At 41.7% G+C, this 19,301-nt stretch overlaps 3 protein-coding genes and 2 pseudogenes across 3 annotated transcripts; all 5 read right to left on the bottom strand.

Annotated features, from left to right (window-relative positions):
- Positions 1-652: 652 nt before the first annotated feature.
- LOC129090554 (protocadherin alpha-8-like) lies at positions 653-3,333 on the bottom strand (annotated as a pseudogene).
- A 3,871-nt stretch (positions 3,334-7,204) lies between these two features.
- Positions 7,205-9,934, bottom strand: LOC129090553 (protocadherin alpha-3-like). The gene is made up of 2 exons (XM_054598200.1): positions 7,565-9,934; positions 7,205-7,267 (listed from the first exon to the last, which is right to left on the bottom strand). The coding sequence occupies exons 1-2, from the start codon at positions 9,920-9,922 to the stop codon at positions 7,205-7,207; spliced, it is 2,421 nt and encodes an 806-aa protein (XP_054454175.1). The 5' UTR covers positions 9,923-9,934.
- Positions 9,935-10,259: 325 nt separating this feature from the next.
- LOC129090552 (protocadherin alpha-7-like) lies at positions 10,260-12,870 on the bottom strand. The gene is made up of 2 exons (XM_054598199.1): positions 10,513-12,870; positions 10,260-10,265 (listed from the first exon to the last, which is right to left on the bottom strand). Exons 1-2 carry the CDS (start codon positions 12,868-12,870, stop codon positions 10,260-10,262), a joined length of 2,364 nt encoding a protein of 787 aa, XP_054454174.1.
- A 154-nt stretch (positions 12,871-13,024) lies between these two features.
- Positions 13,025-15,939, bottom strand: LOC129090551 (protocadherin alpha-3-like; annotated as a pseudogene).
- A 381-nt stretch (positions 15,940-16,320) lies between these two features.
- On the bottom strand, positions 16,321-18,723 carry LOC129090550 (protocadherin alpha-8-like). The gene has a single exon (XM_054598198.1). It carries the CDS (start codon positions 18,721-18,723, stop codon positions 16,321-16,323), a length of 2,403 nt encoding a protein of 800 aa, XP_054454173.1.
- Positions 18,724-19,301: the final 578 nt, after the last annotated feature.

Here is a 19,301-nt window from a genome sequence, read left to right as displayed (position 1 = left end):
ATATTGATTTACTTCCTTTATATCCATGAATGAAAGGGCGTTCTGCAAAATAATAACGTAGAAACTGATCCTGCCAGTATCAAAGTGAGAATGTTGACAAGAGGTGGAACCAAACAGCAATGACAATAGGCACGTGTAACTATGACTTTTTACGTTACTGACACCATGCGACCATTTCTCACTACAGAATGAAGGGTATACTGCACATTATGTCAAACGGTCATTTGTTTTTTTAGATGGAAACAAAGCGAGTAAAAAAGAGATCAGCACCATGGACTGCCTCACAGTAAATTAGAAATGTCAAAATTTTCTTGAAAAACGTACGATCCCTTAGATTGAGAATATTTACTATTTTTTTCTTTTGGGTATGTATTAATTAAATTTGCGTTAACTTTTGTGGTTTTTACATCATAAATACACATGTAAATTCTACAAGATGTTTAATTTGACTACCAATTTCGTCCTGGGTTATTCATGGCTTAGTGAAAAATTGTGATCATGTTTATTATTTCACTCATCAATAGTACCATGAATCAAGCATTTCATTGTTTTGCTCCTCGTTGCCGTTTTAAATGATCATGCTTTTTTCAAGCAATGGTGTCTGACAGTGAATTCTCCTTTGTTGGAAATATGCGTCAATTAAACTTCTAATTTAAACAACATTAAACAAACTCAACGTACTGTCATTTTTAACGTAAGACAGAAAAAATTATGAGCAAGTTTAGGAAGTCATAATAATAATGATAAAGTTCTACAATAAGGTTAAATATTGACAAAGAACAAATTAATTATTTAAAATGGACTTCAAAAATGAAGGGTAACAAAGTCAAAACTGTATGTAAGCAGATCCACTACATAACGCATACAGCTTTGATTCATTGAACCGGGGGTTAAGTTGCAGATAGTCACTATAGTAAACACATCTAAGATTAAAAATGAAAAAAAAGACAAAGCCTCAAAGTTTTTAAACATGTCTTACCTCTCCAGGTGTCCTCCTGTCAGGGAGCATTAGAGTGTTCGCATGGCTGCCCGGGACTATAGTAGATCCTACACTCATTCTGGGTCCCACTAACATGTAGCGTTTTTCTCCAGATCTGTACTGGATGCTGTGACACAGTGTCCCGTCATAATTAGTCTCTTGTAGGTATTTAGAAGTGTACTCTGTGGATTTAGAGCACTGCATTGCAATCAGCACGATGATACTGATGAGAAAAAGTGTTGAGACTGAGCCCAAAGTTATCATCAGGTAAAAAGTCACATTACTGTCCTCATCATCCTTTGTGGCACTTTTAACATCAGAAGCAGCAAAAGCCTCTTTGGGCTCCACAACTTTGACCATCACAGTAGCTGTTGCTGAGAGTGAGACGTTCCCATTGTCTTTCACCAGTATGACCAGTTTATGCTCAGCCTCGTCTGTCTCTGTGAATGAGCGAAGTGTTCTGATCCGTCCTGTATAGCGGTCCAAACCAAAGAGACTGTGGTCAGTAACTTCCTGCAGTGAAAACAGTAACCAGCCGTTATATCCTATATCAGCGTCATAGGCTCTGACTTTCGTCACCAGGTGTCCTGCGTTCACATTGCGGGGAATCTCCTCCACACCTTCAGCAGAACCGTTAGAGCTGACTGGATACAGGATGACTGGAGCGTTGTCGTTCTGATCCAGAATGAACACGTTCACTGTGACGTTGCTGCTCAGTGACGGAGTTCCAGAATCTGAGGCAACAACTTGGAACTGGAACGTTTTCAGAGTTTCAAAGTCAAAACTTTTTAGAGCCAAAATATCTCCATTTTCAGAGTTGATATTGAGAAATGAAGCCAATTTATTACCCTCGGTTCCATCTCTGACAATGTGATATGAAATAAGCGCATTCTCATTTTCATCACGATCAGAGGCTTTGACAGAAAACACAGAGGCTCCTGGCTCATTAGCTTCAGTGACATAGAAAGTATAGGGGCTCTGTGAAAACTCTGGACTGTTGTCATTCACATCTGACACCACAACGCTTATTGTCTTTTCAGATGATAATGAAGGCTGACCAGCGTCTTTTGCAACTATTGTTACATCATAATGTGACTGTTTCTCTCTGTCTAGAGGTGATTTGGTGACTAATGAATACATCTTGTCTTGTAAGGATGGGGATAAAGAAAACGGAACAACCTCTCCTATGGAGCAAATAACTTTTCCATTGAGACCAGAGTCCAAGTCGTTTACACTGATAAGGGCAACTGTAGTTCCAGTTCTGGAATCTTCAGGGATGGAACTTGAAAAGGAAGTAACTTCAATCTCAGGTGCATTATCATTCAAGTCTACTACCTTAATAATGACGCTTTTTTGTGTTGCTAGAGGAGCAAGACCTTTATCTGATGCCTCAATTTCAATTTCATATTTGTCCCTCTCCTCATAATTAATTAAACCTTTCACAACTATTTCACCTGTCGATGGATTTATATCAAAAAGTTGTAATAACCTACGATTCACAATACTGCTAAATGAGTAAAGTACTTCTCCGTTTGGACCCGCATCCAAATCAGTTGCATTCACCTGTACGACTGTTGTGCCTATTGCAGCATTTTCATCGAGAGTCACCGAATAAACCTCTTGAGAGAAAACAGGGCGTTATCATTAATATCCAAAACATTTACTAGAATGTTCATTTCGCCAGATTTTGGAGGTTTCCCTCCATCCAGTGCTGTCAGCACTAATGAATGACTTACGGCTGCCTCCCTATCCAAAGATTTCTGCACAACTAATATAGGTATTTTACCATCCTCTCCCTTATCTTTAACTTCCAAACGAAAGTGTTCGTTGGGGCTGAGTTTATACTGATGAACAGAGAGAAGGCCACCGTCTGGATCTCGTGCGTGTTGTAGAGGAATACGTACTCCAGGCAACACTGATTCTGAAATCTCCAACGTTGTCACTTTCTCTGGAAAACTGGGAGAATGGTCGTTTATATCCAGCACCTCCACTACAACATAATGCACCTCCAGAGGGTTCTCCAGCACGGTTTTCAGATTTATTAAACACGTACTGCTCTGCGCGCACACCTCTTCTCTGTCAATCTTTCGGCTCACATACAGGACACCATCATTCTGATCTACGTGGAAAAGGGGATCGGCATTACTAGAAACAATCCGATACTTCCTTTCTTCCAGTGTGCTTTTATCCAATCCCAGATCCTTTGCTATATTTCCAACCACAGTTCCTTCGTTAACCTCCTCAGAGATGGAGTATCTTATTTGCGCCGAAGCCACGCTGCACAAAAGCACAGCAACCACGCAGCAGAACAAATATCCTCCCGATCTTCGTCTCTTGCATCTTCTTTGTTCCATGATTAAACCCGAAAACATTAGTAATCCATCACAAGAACAACTGCGTCGATGTAAATAAGGAATCCAACACTTTCCTATGTGTTCATATTGATTAACTTCCTTTATATCCAGAAATTGGGGGAAAACGATCTTTTTATGCAAAATAAGCACAGCAACGATCCTGCCAGTGTTCAAGTGAGAATGTTGCCAGGAGGTGGAACCAAACAGCAATGACACTAAGCTCGAGTAGCGATGAGATATAACGTTACACTGACACCATGCGACTTCATTTCTCACTGCAGAAATGTGAAGGCTGTACTGCACATTATATCAATGTTAGTTTGTTTTACTCCGGGAAACAAAGCAAAACACGTTCAGCACCATCGACAGCGATAGCAAGGTTTTGAAGTGCAGCATCTCCCTTGGATTGAGACAGTATAATAGTTCTTCTCTGGTTATTTCATTGTCTTTTACTACCACATCATAGTTGCAATTCAAAAAGATGTTATCGTTTACTCTTTCATCATGGGTTATTCATGGCTTCGTGAAAAAGTATTGATGATATGAACTCATCAGTAGTACATAAGTCAGCTTTCATTTGATTGTCCGCAATTGTAAATGATCAAGCTAGTGTAAGCAATGGAAGACGGTTGTAAGAGCGACTGTGTTTCAGTGACAGAGCAGGGTTATGCTTCATTCAGAGGATCGGTGGTTCTAACCCCTGCTCCGCTAGTCCATATGGATGTGTGTCCTTTGGCAAGACACTTCACACCAAATTTGCTGGGTTTGAATCCTAGATAGTCCTGATTTGCTCGTGGCAGCTGCCATGAGTGTGAATGGGTGAAATGTTTAAGCGCATTGAGTGGTCGGAAGACTTGAAATGCGCAAGTACTGTCCATGTTAACGTTTACAATTACACGATATGACAAACGCCACGTACCGCAACACAATAAGAGCCCAAAAGAAAAGTTAGGGAGGTCAACACGGGAATGAGGCATAATTATTCTAATAGCGATGATGAAGGTATTGACAAAGTAGGCCTACCAAAAAAAACCATAAAAGGACATACGGTCAAAATTGCCAGGTTAAAAAATTGGAAGTGCTAAGCGATGCAACACACGAACTAGGGAGGATACGTTGCATTTATGATTAGTAAAGATGCAGTAAGTAAGTAACAAAGTTTGCACGTAAACATGTCTTACCTCTCCAGGTGTCCTCCTGTCAGGGAGCATTAGAGTGTTCGCATGGCTGCCCGGGACTATAGTAGATCCTATACTCATTCTGGGTCCCACTAACATGTAGCGTTTTTCTCCAGATCTGTACTGGATGCTGTGACACAGTGTCCCGTCATAATTAGTCTCTTGTAGGTATTTAGAAGTATACTCTGTGGATTTAGAGCACTGCATTGCAATCAGCACGATGATACTGATGAGAAAAAGTGTTGAGACTGAGCCCAAAGTTATCATCAGGTAAAAAGTCACATTACTGTCCTCATCATCCTTTGTTGCACTTTTAACATCAGAAGCAGCAAAAGCCTCTTTGGGCTCCACAACTTTGACCATCACAGTAGCTGTTGCTGAGAGTGAGACGTTCCCATTGTCTTTCACCAGTATGACCAGTTTATGCTCAGCCTCGTCTGTCTCTGTGAATGAGCGAAGTGTTCTGATCCGTCCTGTATAGCGGTCCAAACCAAAGAGACTGTGGTCAGTAACTTCCTGCAGTGAAAACAGTAACCAGCCGTTATATCCTATATCAGCGTCATAGGCTCTGACTTTAGTCACCAGGTGTCCTGCGTTCACATTGCGGGGAATCTCCTCCACACCTTCAGCAGAACCGTTAGAGCTGACTGGATACAGGATGACTGGAGCGTTGTCGTTCTGATCCAGAATGAACACGTTCACTGTGACGTTGCTGCTCAGTGACGGAGTTCCTGAATCTGAGGCAACAACTTGGAACTGGAACGTTTTCAGAGTTTCAAAGTCAAAACTTTTTAGAGCCAAAATATCTCCACTTTCAGTATTTATGTTAAGAAATGAAGTAACTTTGTTCTCTTCCCTTCCATCTCTGAGAATATGATAAGATATAAGAGCATTGTCGTTCTCATCGCGGTCAAAAGCTTTAACAGAAAACACAGAGGCTCCTGGCTCATTTCCCTCGGTGACATAGAAAGTATAGGGACTCAGTAAAAATTCTGGACTGTTGTCATTCACGTCTGACACAACAACGCTTATTGTCTTTTCAGATGATAATGAAGGCTGTCCGGCGTCTTTTGCTACTACTGTTATAATATATTGTGAGTGTTCCTCTCTATTTAGATTCGATTTAGTGACTAATGAATACATGTTGTCCTGTAAAGAAGGTGCTAAATCAAATGGAACATTCTCATCTATGGAGCAAATAACTTTTCCATTGAGACCAGAGTCCAGGTCGTTTACACTGATAAGGGCAACTGTAGTTCCAGGTCTGGAATCTTCAGGGATGGAGTTTGAAAATGAAGTAACTTCAATCTCAGGTGCATTATCATTCACATCAACTATCTTAATAACCACATTCTTTTCTGTTGTTAGATGAGCGAGACCTTTATCTGATGCCTGTATTTCAATTTCATATTCATCCTTGTGCTCGTAGTCTATTGCACCTTTAACAGTTATTTCACCTGTTGATGGATTTATTTCAAACAGTTTATATAACTTACGATTTACGCTGTTGCTAAATGAGTAAACCACTTCTCCATTTGCTCCTTCATCTAAATCAGTTGCATTCACTTGTATGACTGTTGTTCCTATTGGAGCATTTTCATCGAGCATCACAGAATAAACGTCTTTAGAGAAAACAGGTGCGTTATCATTGATATCTAAAACGTTTACTAGAATATTCATTTCGCCAGATTTTGGAGGTTTCCCTCCATCTAGTGCTGTCAGAACTAATGAGTGGCTTTCCGCTGCCTCCCTATCCAAAGGTTTTTGCACAATTAAAATCGGTATTTTACCATATTGTCCTTTGTCCTTTACTTCCAAACGGAAGTGTTCATTTAAATTTAGTTTATATTGTTGCACGGAAAAATGACCATTATCTGGATCTCGTGCAGCTTGAAGCTGAAAGCTCTTTCCACTTACCACAGATTCGGAAATTTCTAACGTTTTCTGTATCTCCGGAAAGCTCGGTGAATGATCATTTATATCTAAAACTTCAACTCCTATATAGTGGACTTCTAGTGGGTTTTCTAGGACGGTTTTCAGATTAAGCAAACATGTACTGCTTCGCTCACATATTTCCTCTCTGTCTATTTTCCGGCTCACATACAATATGCCGTCGTTCTGATTTACATTGAAAACAGGATCTGCTGCACTCGACACAATACGATACTTCCTGGCTTTCAAGGTGCTTTTATCTAATCCAAGATCTTTTGCAACATTCCCAACTGCAGTTCCTTCCATGACTTCCTCCGAGATAGAATATCGTATCTGTGCTGAGGCCACGCTCCACTGAAGCACAGCGATCACCAAACAGACCCACCGCCGTTTCACCCTTCCTTCCTCGCATTTTCTTTGTTCCATTGCCATCAACAAAAAAATGTAATAATCCTTTACGAGAAGAAGAACTGCATCAGAAAAACTGCATCGTGTGCAGGAGCATATACAGAGGTGTATTTCTCTTCTGGATATGGTTAAAATACAGATAATCTTGAAATTGCAAACTGCGAATTTACCAACGGCGCTGCTACTGTTGAACTAGCAATATCGTCAATGGGCGTTTCCAAAATACAGCTAGTATGAGCTCTTGTAAGCCCTTTGTGTTTGTGCACTGACACCATGCGAACTCTCTTTCCATTGCAAGCAAGTGAGATACATTTGAAGACCCAACTAATCTGAAAACATACGTCCACAAACACTCAGATTGTCATTTTTTTCCACTCATGCATTCTGACTGCTTTAATATCCAATTCCTCATTTCTCTCCTGCATATCGCTATAATCCAAAAGCATTAGGAATTTAAAGCAAAGCCATCTTAACAACTGCCTTAACTATGGGGGTGTTCCCGAAAAGCATGTTAACTTGTGATGCCCATAGAACAATCGTAGACTGGAGAGAACAAATTTGAAAGGAAATCAGCACCAAGGACAGTGTAAGTTACCTCCTGCAAATTGTGTTTGTGAAAAAAAAAATGTAATGACTGAATATTGTTGATCAAAACATACCTTAACTGTAAGCACTACAAAACCTTTATATGATAATCAGCGTATTGTTCTTACCTCTCCAGGTGTCCTCCTGTCAGGGAGCATGAGAGTGTTCGCATGGCTGCCCGGGACTATAGTAGATCCTATACTCATTCTGGGTCCCACTAACATGTAGCGTTTTTCTCCAGATCTGTACTGGATGCTGTGACACAGTGTCCCGTCATAATTAGTCTCTTGTAGGTATTTAGAAGTATACTCTGTGGATTTAGAGCACTGCATTGCAATCAGCACGATGATACTGATGAGAAAAAGTGTTGAGACTGAGCCCAAAGTTATCATCAGGTAAAAAGTCACATTACTGTCCTCATCATCCTTTGTTGCACTTTTAACATCAGAAGCAGCAAAAGCCTCTTTGGGCTCCACAACTTTGACCATCACAGTAGCTGTTGCTGAGAGTGAGACGTTCCCATTGTCTTTCACCAGTATGACCAGTTTATGCTCAGCCTCGTCTGTCTCTGTGAATGAGCGAAGTGTTCTGATCCGTCCTGTATAGCGGTCCAAACCAAAGAGACTGTGGTCAGTAACTTCCTGCAGTGAAAACAGTAACCAGCCGTTATATCCTATATCAGCGTCATAGGCTCTGACTTTAGTCACCAGGTGTCCTGCGTTCACATTGCGGGGAATCTCCTCCACACCTTCAGCAGAACCGTTAGAGCTGACTGGATACAGGATGACTGGAGCGTTGTCGTTCTGATCCAGAATGAACACGTTCACTGTGACGTTGCTGCTCAGTGACGGAGTTCCAGAATCTGAGGCAACAACTTGGAACTGGAACGTTTTCAGAGTTTCAAAGTCAAAACTTTTTAGAGCCAAAATATCTCCATTTTCAGAGTTGATATTTAAAAATGAGGTGAATTTATTATCTCCGCTTGCTTCTCTTGAAATATGATATGAAATGAGAGCGTTATCACTTTCATCACAATCAAAGGCTTTTACTGAAAATACGGAGGCTCCGGGGCTGTTATTCTCGTTGATATAAAATACATACGGGCTTGATGAAAACTCTGGACTATTGTCATTTACATCTGATACTACTACGCTTATGGTCTTTTCAGTTGAAAATAACGGAACACCTGAATCTTTTGCAATAATTGTGAACTCAAACTGGGAAACAATTTCCCTGTCCAACTGCGACCTGGTCACAACAGCGTACATGTTTTCTTGCAATGATGGGGCTAAAGTAAAAGGCACTTCTTCTTTGATCGTGCAAATGACTTTGCCATTGATTCCAGAATCTAAATCACTGACACTAATCAGGGCCACTGTAGTTCCTAACTTTGAATCCTCCTTGATAGAGCTAGAAAATGATGTCACTTCTATCTCAGGTGCATTATCATTCACATCAATAACAGTGACTATAACACTTTTATCAGTTGTTAGAGGAGCTTGTCCTCTATCAGACGCTTGAATGTCAATTTCATAACTTTTACTTTTCTCAAAATCTATTTGACCGGTTACCTTAATTTCACCAGTGCTTGCGTCTATACTAAATACATTCATCACTTTTGAATCAACTTCGTGACCAAATGAATATATTATTTCGCTATTTGCACCCTGGTCCATATCTGTTGCATTTACCTGAATCACCACAGTGCCAGCGGGGGCGTTTTCTCTAAGTGTGGAAGAATACAACTCTTTGGTAAACACCGGGGAGTTGTCATTAACATCCAGTACATCCACAATTATATCTATTGCGCCAGTCTTCACCGGCTTTCCTCCATCAACGGCAGTTAGACGTAGCTTAAGTCTCCCCACAGTTTCTCTATCCAACTGCTTCTGCAGAACTAAAAATGGTACTTTACGGTCCTCGCCTCTATCCTTGACTTCTAATCTAAAATATTCGTTTTGGCTGAGTCTATATTGCTGAACTGAGAATTGGCCTACGTCGTCATCGTGCGCAGCCTGTAATTGAAATCTTGCTCCCGTTAAGGCCGACTCCGAAATCTCTAGCCTTTTCTCTTTCTCCGGAAACACAGGCGAGTGGTCATTTATATCAAGTATTTCCACTACCACGTAGTGGATCTCCAGTGGGTTTTCTAGCACGGTTTTCAGATTGATCAAACATGGGCTGGTCCGGTCGCACACCTCCTCCCTGTCTATTCCTCTCATCACATACAATATACCATCGTTTTGATTCACTCGAAACAGGGGCTCGGTTGAGCCTGCTACAATGCGATATCCTCTGTCTTTGAGTGCACTCTTATCGAGCCCCAAATCCTTAGCTATGTTCCCGACGAAGGTTTCACGTTGAACCTCCTCAGATATGGAATATCTGATCTGTGCAGAAGCTCCGTTGCATAAAACATCCAAAGCAACCATGAAGGCAAACCAAAACGGTCGCTCCCTCCATGCGCTCCGTCCTCTTTGTTCCATGACTTGAAGGCGAGAAAGAACTGTCCATTTACTAGTTCGTGATGTCAATGACACCTGATCCGCCCTGTTTTTAAACAATGCCCAGCGTCTTTTTTCACCAAAACTGCTGTAAATAAAACACTCGTTGCTGCCAATCGCGATCTTGCGCTCAAGTATGCCGAGTACAATGCAAGGTCCCGGTCAACATAAAGCTCGTGACGTAGGGTGCTGTCAGATGCACAGAATCACTGAACTACACTGACACCAAGCGTTGAAATTGTTATTTACACAGATTACAGTGGTTATGACATTTTTCGCATTGAGACACATACCTGCTGCATGTTGCAACGTTGGTATCTCACACCTGTTGGAGCACCAATACAAATGAATCATGAAAAAGTGCAGCGTAAATACACCACGATCACAACGAAACAGCTGTTGTGTACAAAGAGTCCCAAAGTGTGTTACCGTTTTAAAAGCTGATTGCGAGTAAGGTGTAACTTCCCCAATAATTCGATAGAGAAAGTCACAGCCAGAGGATCCTTATTCAAATGAAGTGTTAATTATAAGCACCACAAAACCTTTATACAATAATCATACATTGTGCTTACCTCTCCAGGTGTCCTCCTGTCAGGGAGCATTAGAGTGTTCGCATGGCTGCCCGGGACTATAGTAGATCCTATACTCATTCTGGGTCCCACTAACATGTAGCGTTTTTCTCCAGATCTGTACTGGATGCTGTGACACAGTGTCCCGTCATAATTAGTCTCTTGTAGATATTTAGAAGTGTACTCTGTGGATTTAGAGCACTGCATTGCAATCAGCACGATGATACTGATGAGAAAAAGTGTTGAGACTGAGCCCAAAGTTATCATCAGGTAAAAAGTCACATTACTGTCCTCATCATCCTTTGTGGCACTTTTAACATCAGAAGCAGCAAAAGCCTCTTTGGGCTCCACAACTTTGACCATCACAGTAGCTGTTGCTGAGAGTGAGACGTTCCCATTGTCTTTCACCAGTATGACCAGTTTATGCTCAGCCTCGTCTGTCTCTGTGAATGAGCGAAGTGTTCTGATCCGTCCTGTATAGCGGTCCAAACCAAAGAGACTGTGGTCAGTAACTTCCTGCAGTGAAAACAGTAACCAGCCGTTATATCCTATATCAGCGTCATAGGCTCTGACTTTAGTCACCAGGTGTCCTGCGTTCACATTGCGGGGAATCTCCTCCACACCTTCAGCAGAACCGTTAGAGCTGACTGGATACAGGATGACTGGAGCGTTGTCGTTCTGATCCAGAATGAACACGTTCACTGTGACGTTGCTGCTCAGTGACGGAGTTCCAGAATCTGAGGCAACAACTTGGAACTGGAACGTTTTCAGAGTTTCAAAGTCAAAACTTTTTAGAGCCAAAATATCTCCACTTTCACTATTGACATTAAGGGAGGAGATAAACGAATGTTCTCGACCTCTGCTTCTTAATATATTATATGAAATAAGAGCATTACTACCCTCGTCCTCATCCCGCGCTCTCACTGATAAAATACACGCTCCCGGGACGTTATTTTCAGATATGTAGAAAATATATGGGTTCTGTGAAAACACTGGGCTATTATCATTTACATCTGATACAACAATTTGTATCGTTTTTTCTGATGATAAAGATGGCTCACCTGCGTCTTTACCAACAATTGTTACATTATATTGCGATTGCTGCTCTCGATTTAAAAGCAATTTTGTTACCAGAGAATACATGTTATTTTGTAAAGATGGAATGAGCATAAATGGAAGATCTTGGTTTATGTAACACATAACTTTTCCGTTGAGACCAGAGTCTGAATCTCTTACACTAATTAAGGCTACTGTTGTTCCCGGTTTTGAATCTTCCGGGAGTGCACGTGAAAAAGAGGTCACTTCAATCTCTGGTGCATTGTCGTTCACGTCAACAATATGTATAATAACACTTTTGTCCGTAGATAGTGTAGCCACAGCTTTGTCTGATGCCTTTATATCAATTTCGTATCTGCCACATGCTTCAAAATCTATTGCCCCTGCCACAGTAATCACTCCAGTCAACGAATTAAGATCAAAACGTGCACTAGTCTGTGCATCCACATCATTTCCAAATGAATATACAACTTCGCCATTTGAACTTTCATCCAAATCTGTTGCATTAACTTGAATCACAGTTGTACCAAGAGGAGAATTTTCTTTTAGCTGCACAGTATAGGAATCCTGGGTGAAAACTGGGGGGTTATCATTAACGTCGGAAACATCAACAATTAATGTCATGTTACCGGATAGTGGAGGTTTGCCTCCATCAGTGGCTGTCAGAAGTAACGTGTGGGTCTTGGCAGATTCTCTATCAAGTGACTTTTGAAGAATTAAACTCGGCGTTTTACGGTCCTCACCGCGATCTTTTACTTCCAAGCGAAAATGTTCATTCAGACTCAATTTATACTGCTGGACGGATAAAGAACCACTATCAGCATCACGCGCAGCTTGTAACTGAAATCTTGCTCCCGGTAATGCAGATTCAAAAATCTCTAAAATCTTTTTATTTTCGGGGAAGCTTGGTGCGTGGTCGTTCACATCCAGAATCTCCACTGCTATATAGTGCACCTCCAGTGGGTTTTCTAACACGGCTTTTAGGTCAATTAGACAAACCTTGCTTCGGTCGCACACTTCCTCTCTGTCAATCTTTCGGTTCACATACAATATACCATCGTCCTGACTGACTCGAAAAGGGGGCTCTGTCGTGCCGTAGACAATACGATAGCCCCTCTCTGTCAGTGTGGCCTTATCAAAACCTAAATCCTTAGCGATATTCCCAACAGCAGTTCCTTCTTCCACTTCCTCGGGGATGGAATATCGCAATTGCCCTGAAGCTCTACTCCAAAACGTAACCAAAACCATTATGTAGACAGTCCATTTAGTCCGCTCTCTCCATATCTGGCGCCGTCTTTGTTCCATGATGTGAAGATGAAAAATGAAAAAAAAAAAAAGCTTCAAAAAAGCTATGTTATTCTCCTAAAGTTCTATTCCGCCGTCACGCTCAGTAACATCTGTTGTCGTTATCCAACCATTCGCCAAATGAGCATTATGTTTTAAAGGCTGAATTGTGTTTTCAATCCGTCAGCACGCATGATGTTCTGTCGCTGACAATGTTAGAGGAAGGGGATGGGACTCGTGGCTATGACGAAAAGGTGGAATCATTATTTGTTATTATACTGACACCAAGTGATCAGGAATCACACTGCAGTGCTGCATTTCAAATAATAGCAAAATGTGTTAAAAGATGACCATTATGCTTCTTTGATAATGAGGACACTCAGCCTGCTATATTCCCACTTATATAAGAAAAGAGGACGAAAAGACAATTATTACCATGCTTCAAATGGAGCGTCGCGTTGTGCCCAAAAAGAGGGAACCTAAGAATGATTCAGCACCACGGACAGAGACAGCCCGCGCTCAGTGAAGCCACCAGCGTCCAATACAAACCGCAGGTTGTGATTTCAAACACATCTATGTAAGTGTTCTCTTCTCATTTACGGTATAGGGATTGTTGCCATTAATCAATTCGACCCAGCAAATTCACACCTCACGTATCACATAAGTTTTACTCTTTCAAGCTTCGAGAGTATAAACACTTACAGGAGAGAGAGAGTCAAACTATTGTTCTTACCTCTTCCGCCGCATGTCTCCTGTCAGGGAGCATTAGAGTATTCGCATGGCTGCCCGGGACTATAGTAGATCCTATACTCATTCTGGGTCCCACTAACATGTAGCGTTTTTCTCCAGATCTGTACTGGATGCTGTGACACAGTGTCCCGTCATAATTAGTCTCTTGTAGGTATTTAGAAGTATACTCTGTGGATTTAGAGCACTGCATTGCAATCAGCACGATGATACTGATGAGAAAAAGTGTTGAGACTGAGCCCAAAGTTATCATCAGGTAAAAAGTCACATTACTGTCCTCATCATCCTTTGTGGCACTTTTAACATCAGAAGCAGCAAAAGCCTCTTTGGGCTCCACAACTTTGACCATCACAGTAGCTGTTGCTGAGAGTGAGACGTTCCCATTGTCTTTCACCAGTATGACCAGTTTATGCTCAGCCTCGTCTGTCTCTGTGAATGAGCGAAGTGTTCTGATCCGTCCTGTATAGCGGTCCAAACCAAAGAGACTGTGGTCAGTAACTTCCTGCAGTGAAAACAGTAACCAGCCGTTATATCCTATATCAGCGTCATAGGCTCTGACTTTAGTCACCAGGTGTCCTGCGTTCACATTGCGGGGAATCTCCTCCACACCTTCAGCAGAACCGTTAGAGCTGACTGGATACAGGATGACTGGAGCGTTGTCGTTCTGATCCAGAATGAACACGTTCACTGTGACGTTGCTGCTCAGTGACGGAGTTCCAGAATCTGAGGCAACAACTTGGAACTGGAACGTTTTCAGAGTTTCAAAGTCAAAACTTTTTAGAGCCAAAATATCTCCATTTCAGAGTTGATGTTGAGAAATGATGTCACTTTATTTTCATAGCCTGCATTCCTGAGAATATGATACGAAATAACTGCATTATCTCCCTCGTCATGATCCGACGCTCTAACAGAAAATATAGGCGCACCCGGCGGGTTATTTTCTATAATGTAGAAAGTATAGGGGCTCAGTGAAAACTTGGGACTGTTATCATTCACATCTGACACATACACGCTTAAAGTCTTTTCGGATGTTAAGGCTGGCTCACCTGCGTCTTTAGCGATTATTGTAATATCATAGATTGACTGTTGTTCCCTGTCAAGAGGTGACTTAGTGACTACAGCGAACATGTTATCCTGTATTGATGGGGTTAATGCAAAAGGGCTGTCTTCGGCAACATAGCTGATTATTTTGCCATTCATTCCGGAGTCTAAATCAGTAATGCTGATGAGCGCTACGGTTGTTCCTGGTCTCGAATCCTCAGAAACTGCACTTGACAACGATGCCACTTCTATTATAGGAGCATTATCATTTGTATCTCCAATTTTTATGATAACACTTTTATCGGTTCTGAATGGAATGGTTCCCCTGTCAGAAGCCTGTATATCAATGTCATAGCTGTCTTGTTCCTCAAAGTCTACACGACCTTTCACAATGATCTCCCCGGTAACAGAGTCGATATCAAACAGCTCGCGAATTTTGCCTTTAACATCACTGCCAAATGAATAAACAACTTCCCCATTTGGACCCTCGTCTAGATCGGTTGCATTAACTTGGATAACTGTTGTGCCAACTGGGGCGTTCTCTTGTAGCACGGCGGAATACGTGTCCTTGATGAACACAGGCATATTGTCATTAACATCCATAACATCTATGTATATGTCGACTGTGCCTGTCTTTGGAGGATTTCCGCCATCTAAAGCAGTCAACTTCAATTTATGGGTACGTTTGGTCTCTCGGTCAAGCTGTCTCTGCAATTGTAAAATTGGAGTTTTACCATCTCTCCCACGATCTTTAATCTCTAAACGAAAATGCTCATTCTGACTGATTGTATACTGTTGAACGGAGTTGGTGCCGCCATCCGGGTCGTGGGCATTTTGCAACTGATACCGTGCCCCTGGCAGCGCCGACTCAAATATCTCTAGCCTCTTTGTTTTTTCTGGAAACGTGGGAGAGTGGTCGTTTAAATCCGTTATCTCAACGGTGACATAGTGTACTTCCAGTGGGTTTTCGAGAACCGTTTTAAGGTTAATTAAACATGCACTGCTGTCTTTGCATACTTCCTCTCGATCTATTTTATGGTTCGCATAAAGGATCCCGTCATTCTCATTTACCTTGAAAAGAGGTTCAGTCGAGCCGGACATAATACGAAATCCCCTCTGCTTCATTAAATTCTGGTCAATTCCCAAATCTTTAGCTATATTCCCAACAAAACTCCCCTCTTTGAGCTCTTCGGATATAGAGTATCTCAATTGTGCTGGGGCCGCTCTGAAAAACAACATCAAAACCAAAACGGCGAGCAAATGTGGTCGCTGTCGCCATGCCTCCAGTCCGCTTTGTCTCATGTTTTGAGGTAAAAGTACAAATCCAAACGCGTCCAACATTCTCCACATGTCTAGAATTCCGTGTCCATCACAACACGGAATTCATCTATGTCTTCCTGGAATGTGTTTTACAAAATACAAAATCGTCTCCGAGCGCTTATTCCAAGTCAGCCAGCGAAATGTCGTCTAACCAGACTGATTGTGGTAGGGGCGGATTCATGTGTATCCTGCGCTGAAAACTATGAGGCGCTATAATGAAAAGGTACTGCCACCCTGTGAATGTGTGTGATAATGCATTGTTGAACCGGTCACTACTCAATGTGTTTTAATAAGGAAGTATCTCATATTGATTCCTTTTCAATCCAATTTCAGCACAATGGTTGAGGACAGTGATGAGAAAATTTATTCAGCAAATTTGCATGTATAGCCAATGTAATCACTTACCTCTCCAGGTGTCCTCCTGTCAGGGAGCATTAGAGTGTTCGCATGGCTGCCCGGGACTATAGTAGATCCTATACTCATTCTGGGTCCCACTAACATGTAGCGTTTTTCTCCAGATCTGTACTGGATGCTGTGACACAGTGTCCCGTCATAATTAGTCTCTTGTAGGTATTTAGAAGTATACTCTGTGGATTTAGAGCACTGCATTGCAATCAGCACGATGATACTGATGAGAAAAAGTGTTGAGACTGAGCCCAAAGTTATCATCAGGTAAAAAGTCACATTACTGTCCTCATCATCCTTTGTGGCACTTTTAACATCAGAAGCAGCAAAAGCCTCTTTGGGCTCCACAACTTTGACCATCACAGTAGCTGTTGCTGAGAGTGAGACGTTCCCATTGTCTTTCACCAGTATGACCAGTTTATGCTCAGCCTCGTCTGTCTCTGTGAATGAGCGAAGTGTTCTGATCCGTCCTGTATAGCGGTCCAAACCAAAGAGACTGTGGTCAGTAACTTCCTGCAGTGAAAACAGTAACCAGCCGTTATATCCTATATCAGCGTCATAGGCTCTGACTTTAGTCACCAGGTGTCCTGCGTTCACATTGCGGGGAATCTCCTCCACACCTTCAGCAGAACCGTTAGAGCTGACTGGATACAGGATGACTGGAGCGTTGTCGTTCTGATCCAGAATGAACACGTTCACTGTGACGTTGCTGCTCAGTGACGGAGTTCCAGAATCTGAGGCAACAACTTGGAACTGGAACGTTTTCAGAGTTTCAAAGTCAAAACTTTTTAGAGCCAAAATATCTCCATTTTCAGAGTTGATATTAAGACTGAATGAATGGAGTTTGTTATTCTCTTTTCCATCTCTTAAAATATGATATGAAATATGAGCATTATCTCCCTCATCCCGGTCTGATGCCCGCACAGAAAACACCGAAGCTCCTGGAGAGTTGTTCTCAGTCACATAATATGTGTAAGGGCTTCCTGCAAATTCTGGTCTGTTGTCATTCACATCTGACACAGCAATAGTCATGCTTTTTTTAGAGGACAACGATGGTACACCCGCATCCTTTGCAACAATTGTAACATAATATATGGACTGATTTTCTCTATCTAGGGGCAATTTTGTGACGATAGAATACATGTTGTCTTGTGTTGAAGGCGATAATGTGAACGGAACGTCCTCATTAAAGGAGCAAATCACTTTTCCGTTAACTCCAGAGTCTTTATCGAGAACACTGATCAATGCCACTGTGGTTCCTAGCCTTGCATCCTCTGGTATTGCCCTTGAAAATGATGTAATCTCTATATGAGGGGTGTTATCATTCAAATCTACAATATTCACTAACACACTTTTGTCTGTCCTCAACGGAGCTGCTCCTTTATCAGACGCCTGTATATCAATTTCATAACTTTCCTCTAATTCAAAGTCTATCAGATTTTGAACAATAATTTCACCTGTATTTGCATCTACACGAAATATTTCACGTATTCTGCTGTTCACATTCTTTCCTAATGAATACACAATCTCTCCATTTGATCCTTCGTCTAAATCAGAAGCATTTACTTGTATAATTGTTGTGCCAATGGGAGAATTTTCTTCCAAAAGTACCGAGTACGTCTCTTGGTCAAAAACTGGCATATTGTCATTGATATCTAAGACATCAACCGTAATTTCAGATGTGCCAGATTTACTTGGTTTCCCTCCATCAATAGCTGTAAGAAGCAACGTATGTCTGTTCTTTGTTTCCCTATCTAGCGTCTTAAGTAAGACTAATATCGGTATCTTTCCATCTTTTCCGCGATCTTTGACTTCCAAACGAAAGTGATCATTAGGACTTAGTTTATACTCCTGTACCGAAAACTGACCGACATCAGGATCATGTGCTGCTTGCAGCTGGAAGCGCAAGCCTGGTAAAACCGACTCTGAAATTTCGAGACGTGACTCTCTCGTTGAGAAGGTGGGAGAGTGGTCGTTTACATCCAGCACCTCGACAGTCACATAATGGATTTCAAGAGGGTTTTCCAGCACCGTTTTTAAGTTGATCAAACACACATTGCCTCGCTCACAAACCTTTTCCCTGTCAATCATTCGATCAACGTACAATTTCCCGTCGTTCTGGTCTACATGAAAAAATGACTCTGTTGAACCCTCAACAATACGGCAGCCTCTCTCTTTCAATGTGCTCTTCTCCAATCCCAAATCCTTCGCTATGTTCCCAACAACGGTTCCTGCTTCAACTTCCTCAGCGATGGAGTATCTTATCTGCGCCGAAGCTCTGCTCCAAAGCAAGATTACTGAAACAATGAACGCAGTCCACCGACATTGCCCTCGCGGTGTTCCAAGTCCTTTCTGCTCCATAACTAGCTGATGAAAATGTATCCCGATGAGTCAGAATAACGGTGCCTTCATCAAAAGAAACATGGATCGACTCAAAACAATATGTACAGTTTCCAGAGCATTATAAAAATCACAAAGGCTGAATATTCGCCGTGAGAGCACTGGATGCATCCACCGCTGACATTTAGAAAAACCCGTCCCACAAAGGGGAGGACGCATATCTATGACAAAGGGATTCTCATGAAACTCTTTTCTGCTCACATACTGACCCCAAGTGATCACTTCGCACTGATGGTGTTCCTCCACAAATATAAGAGTTAAAGGTTTAGCCTTTTTTTTAAAAAATATATTACTCATGCTTTCATTACAAAATATGCATAGTGTACATACTATATAGCATATGGCTTCTTTTTTAAACACAAGGACAGCGATATTATCATTCTGATTCGCCTGCAGAGTCATTCCCAAACCACGTGTGTAATCACAAAAAAAAAATATTCTACGTGTGCTACGACCGCTGTTTAGCTGCAAAGCCTAAAAGAAGTTCTTAAAGAAATAAAATGAACCGAAGTTTCACCCACGTACAACAGCTTACCTCT

Source organism: Anoplopoma fimbria, chromosome 4 (genome assembly GCF_027596085.1).
Source record: "Anoplopoma fimbria isolate UVic2021 breed Golden Eagle Sablefish chromosome 4, Afim_UVic_2022, whole genome shotgun sequence".
NCBI classification, from domain to species: Eukaryota; Metazoa; Chordata; class Actinopteri; order Perciformes; family Anoplopomatidae; genus Anoplopoma; species Anoplopoma fimbria.
The sequence above is the reverse complement of the archived record's forward strand: the minus strand, read 5'-3'. Positions and strand labels throughout refer to the sequence as shown.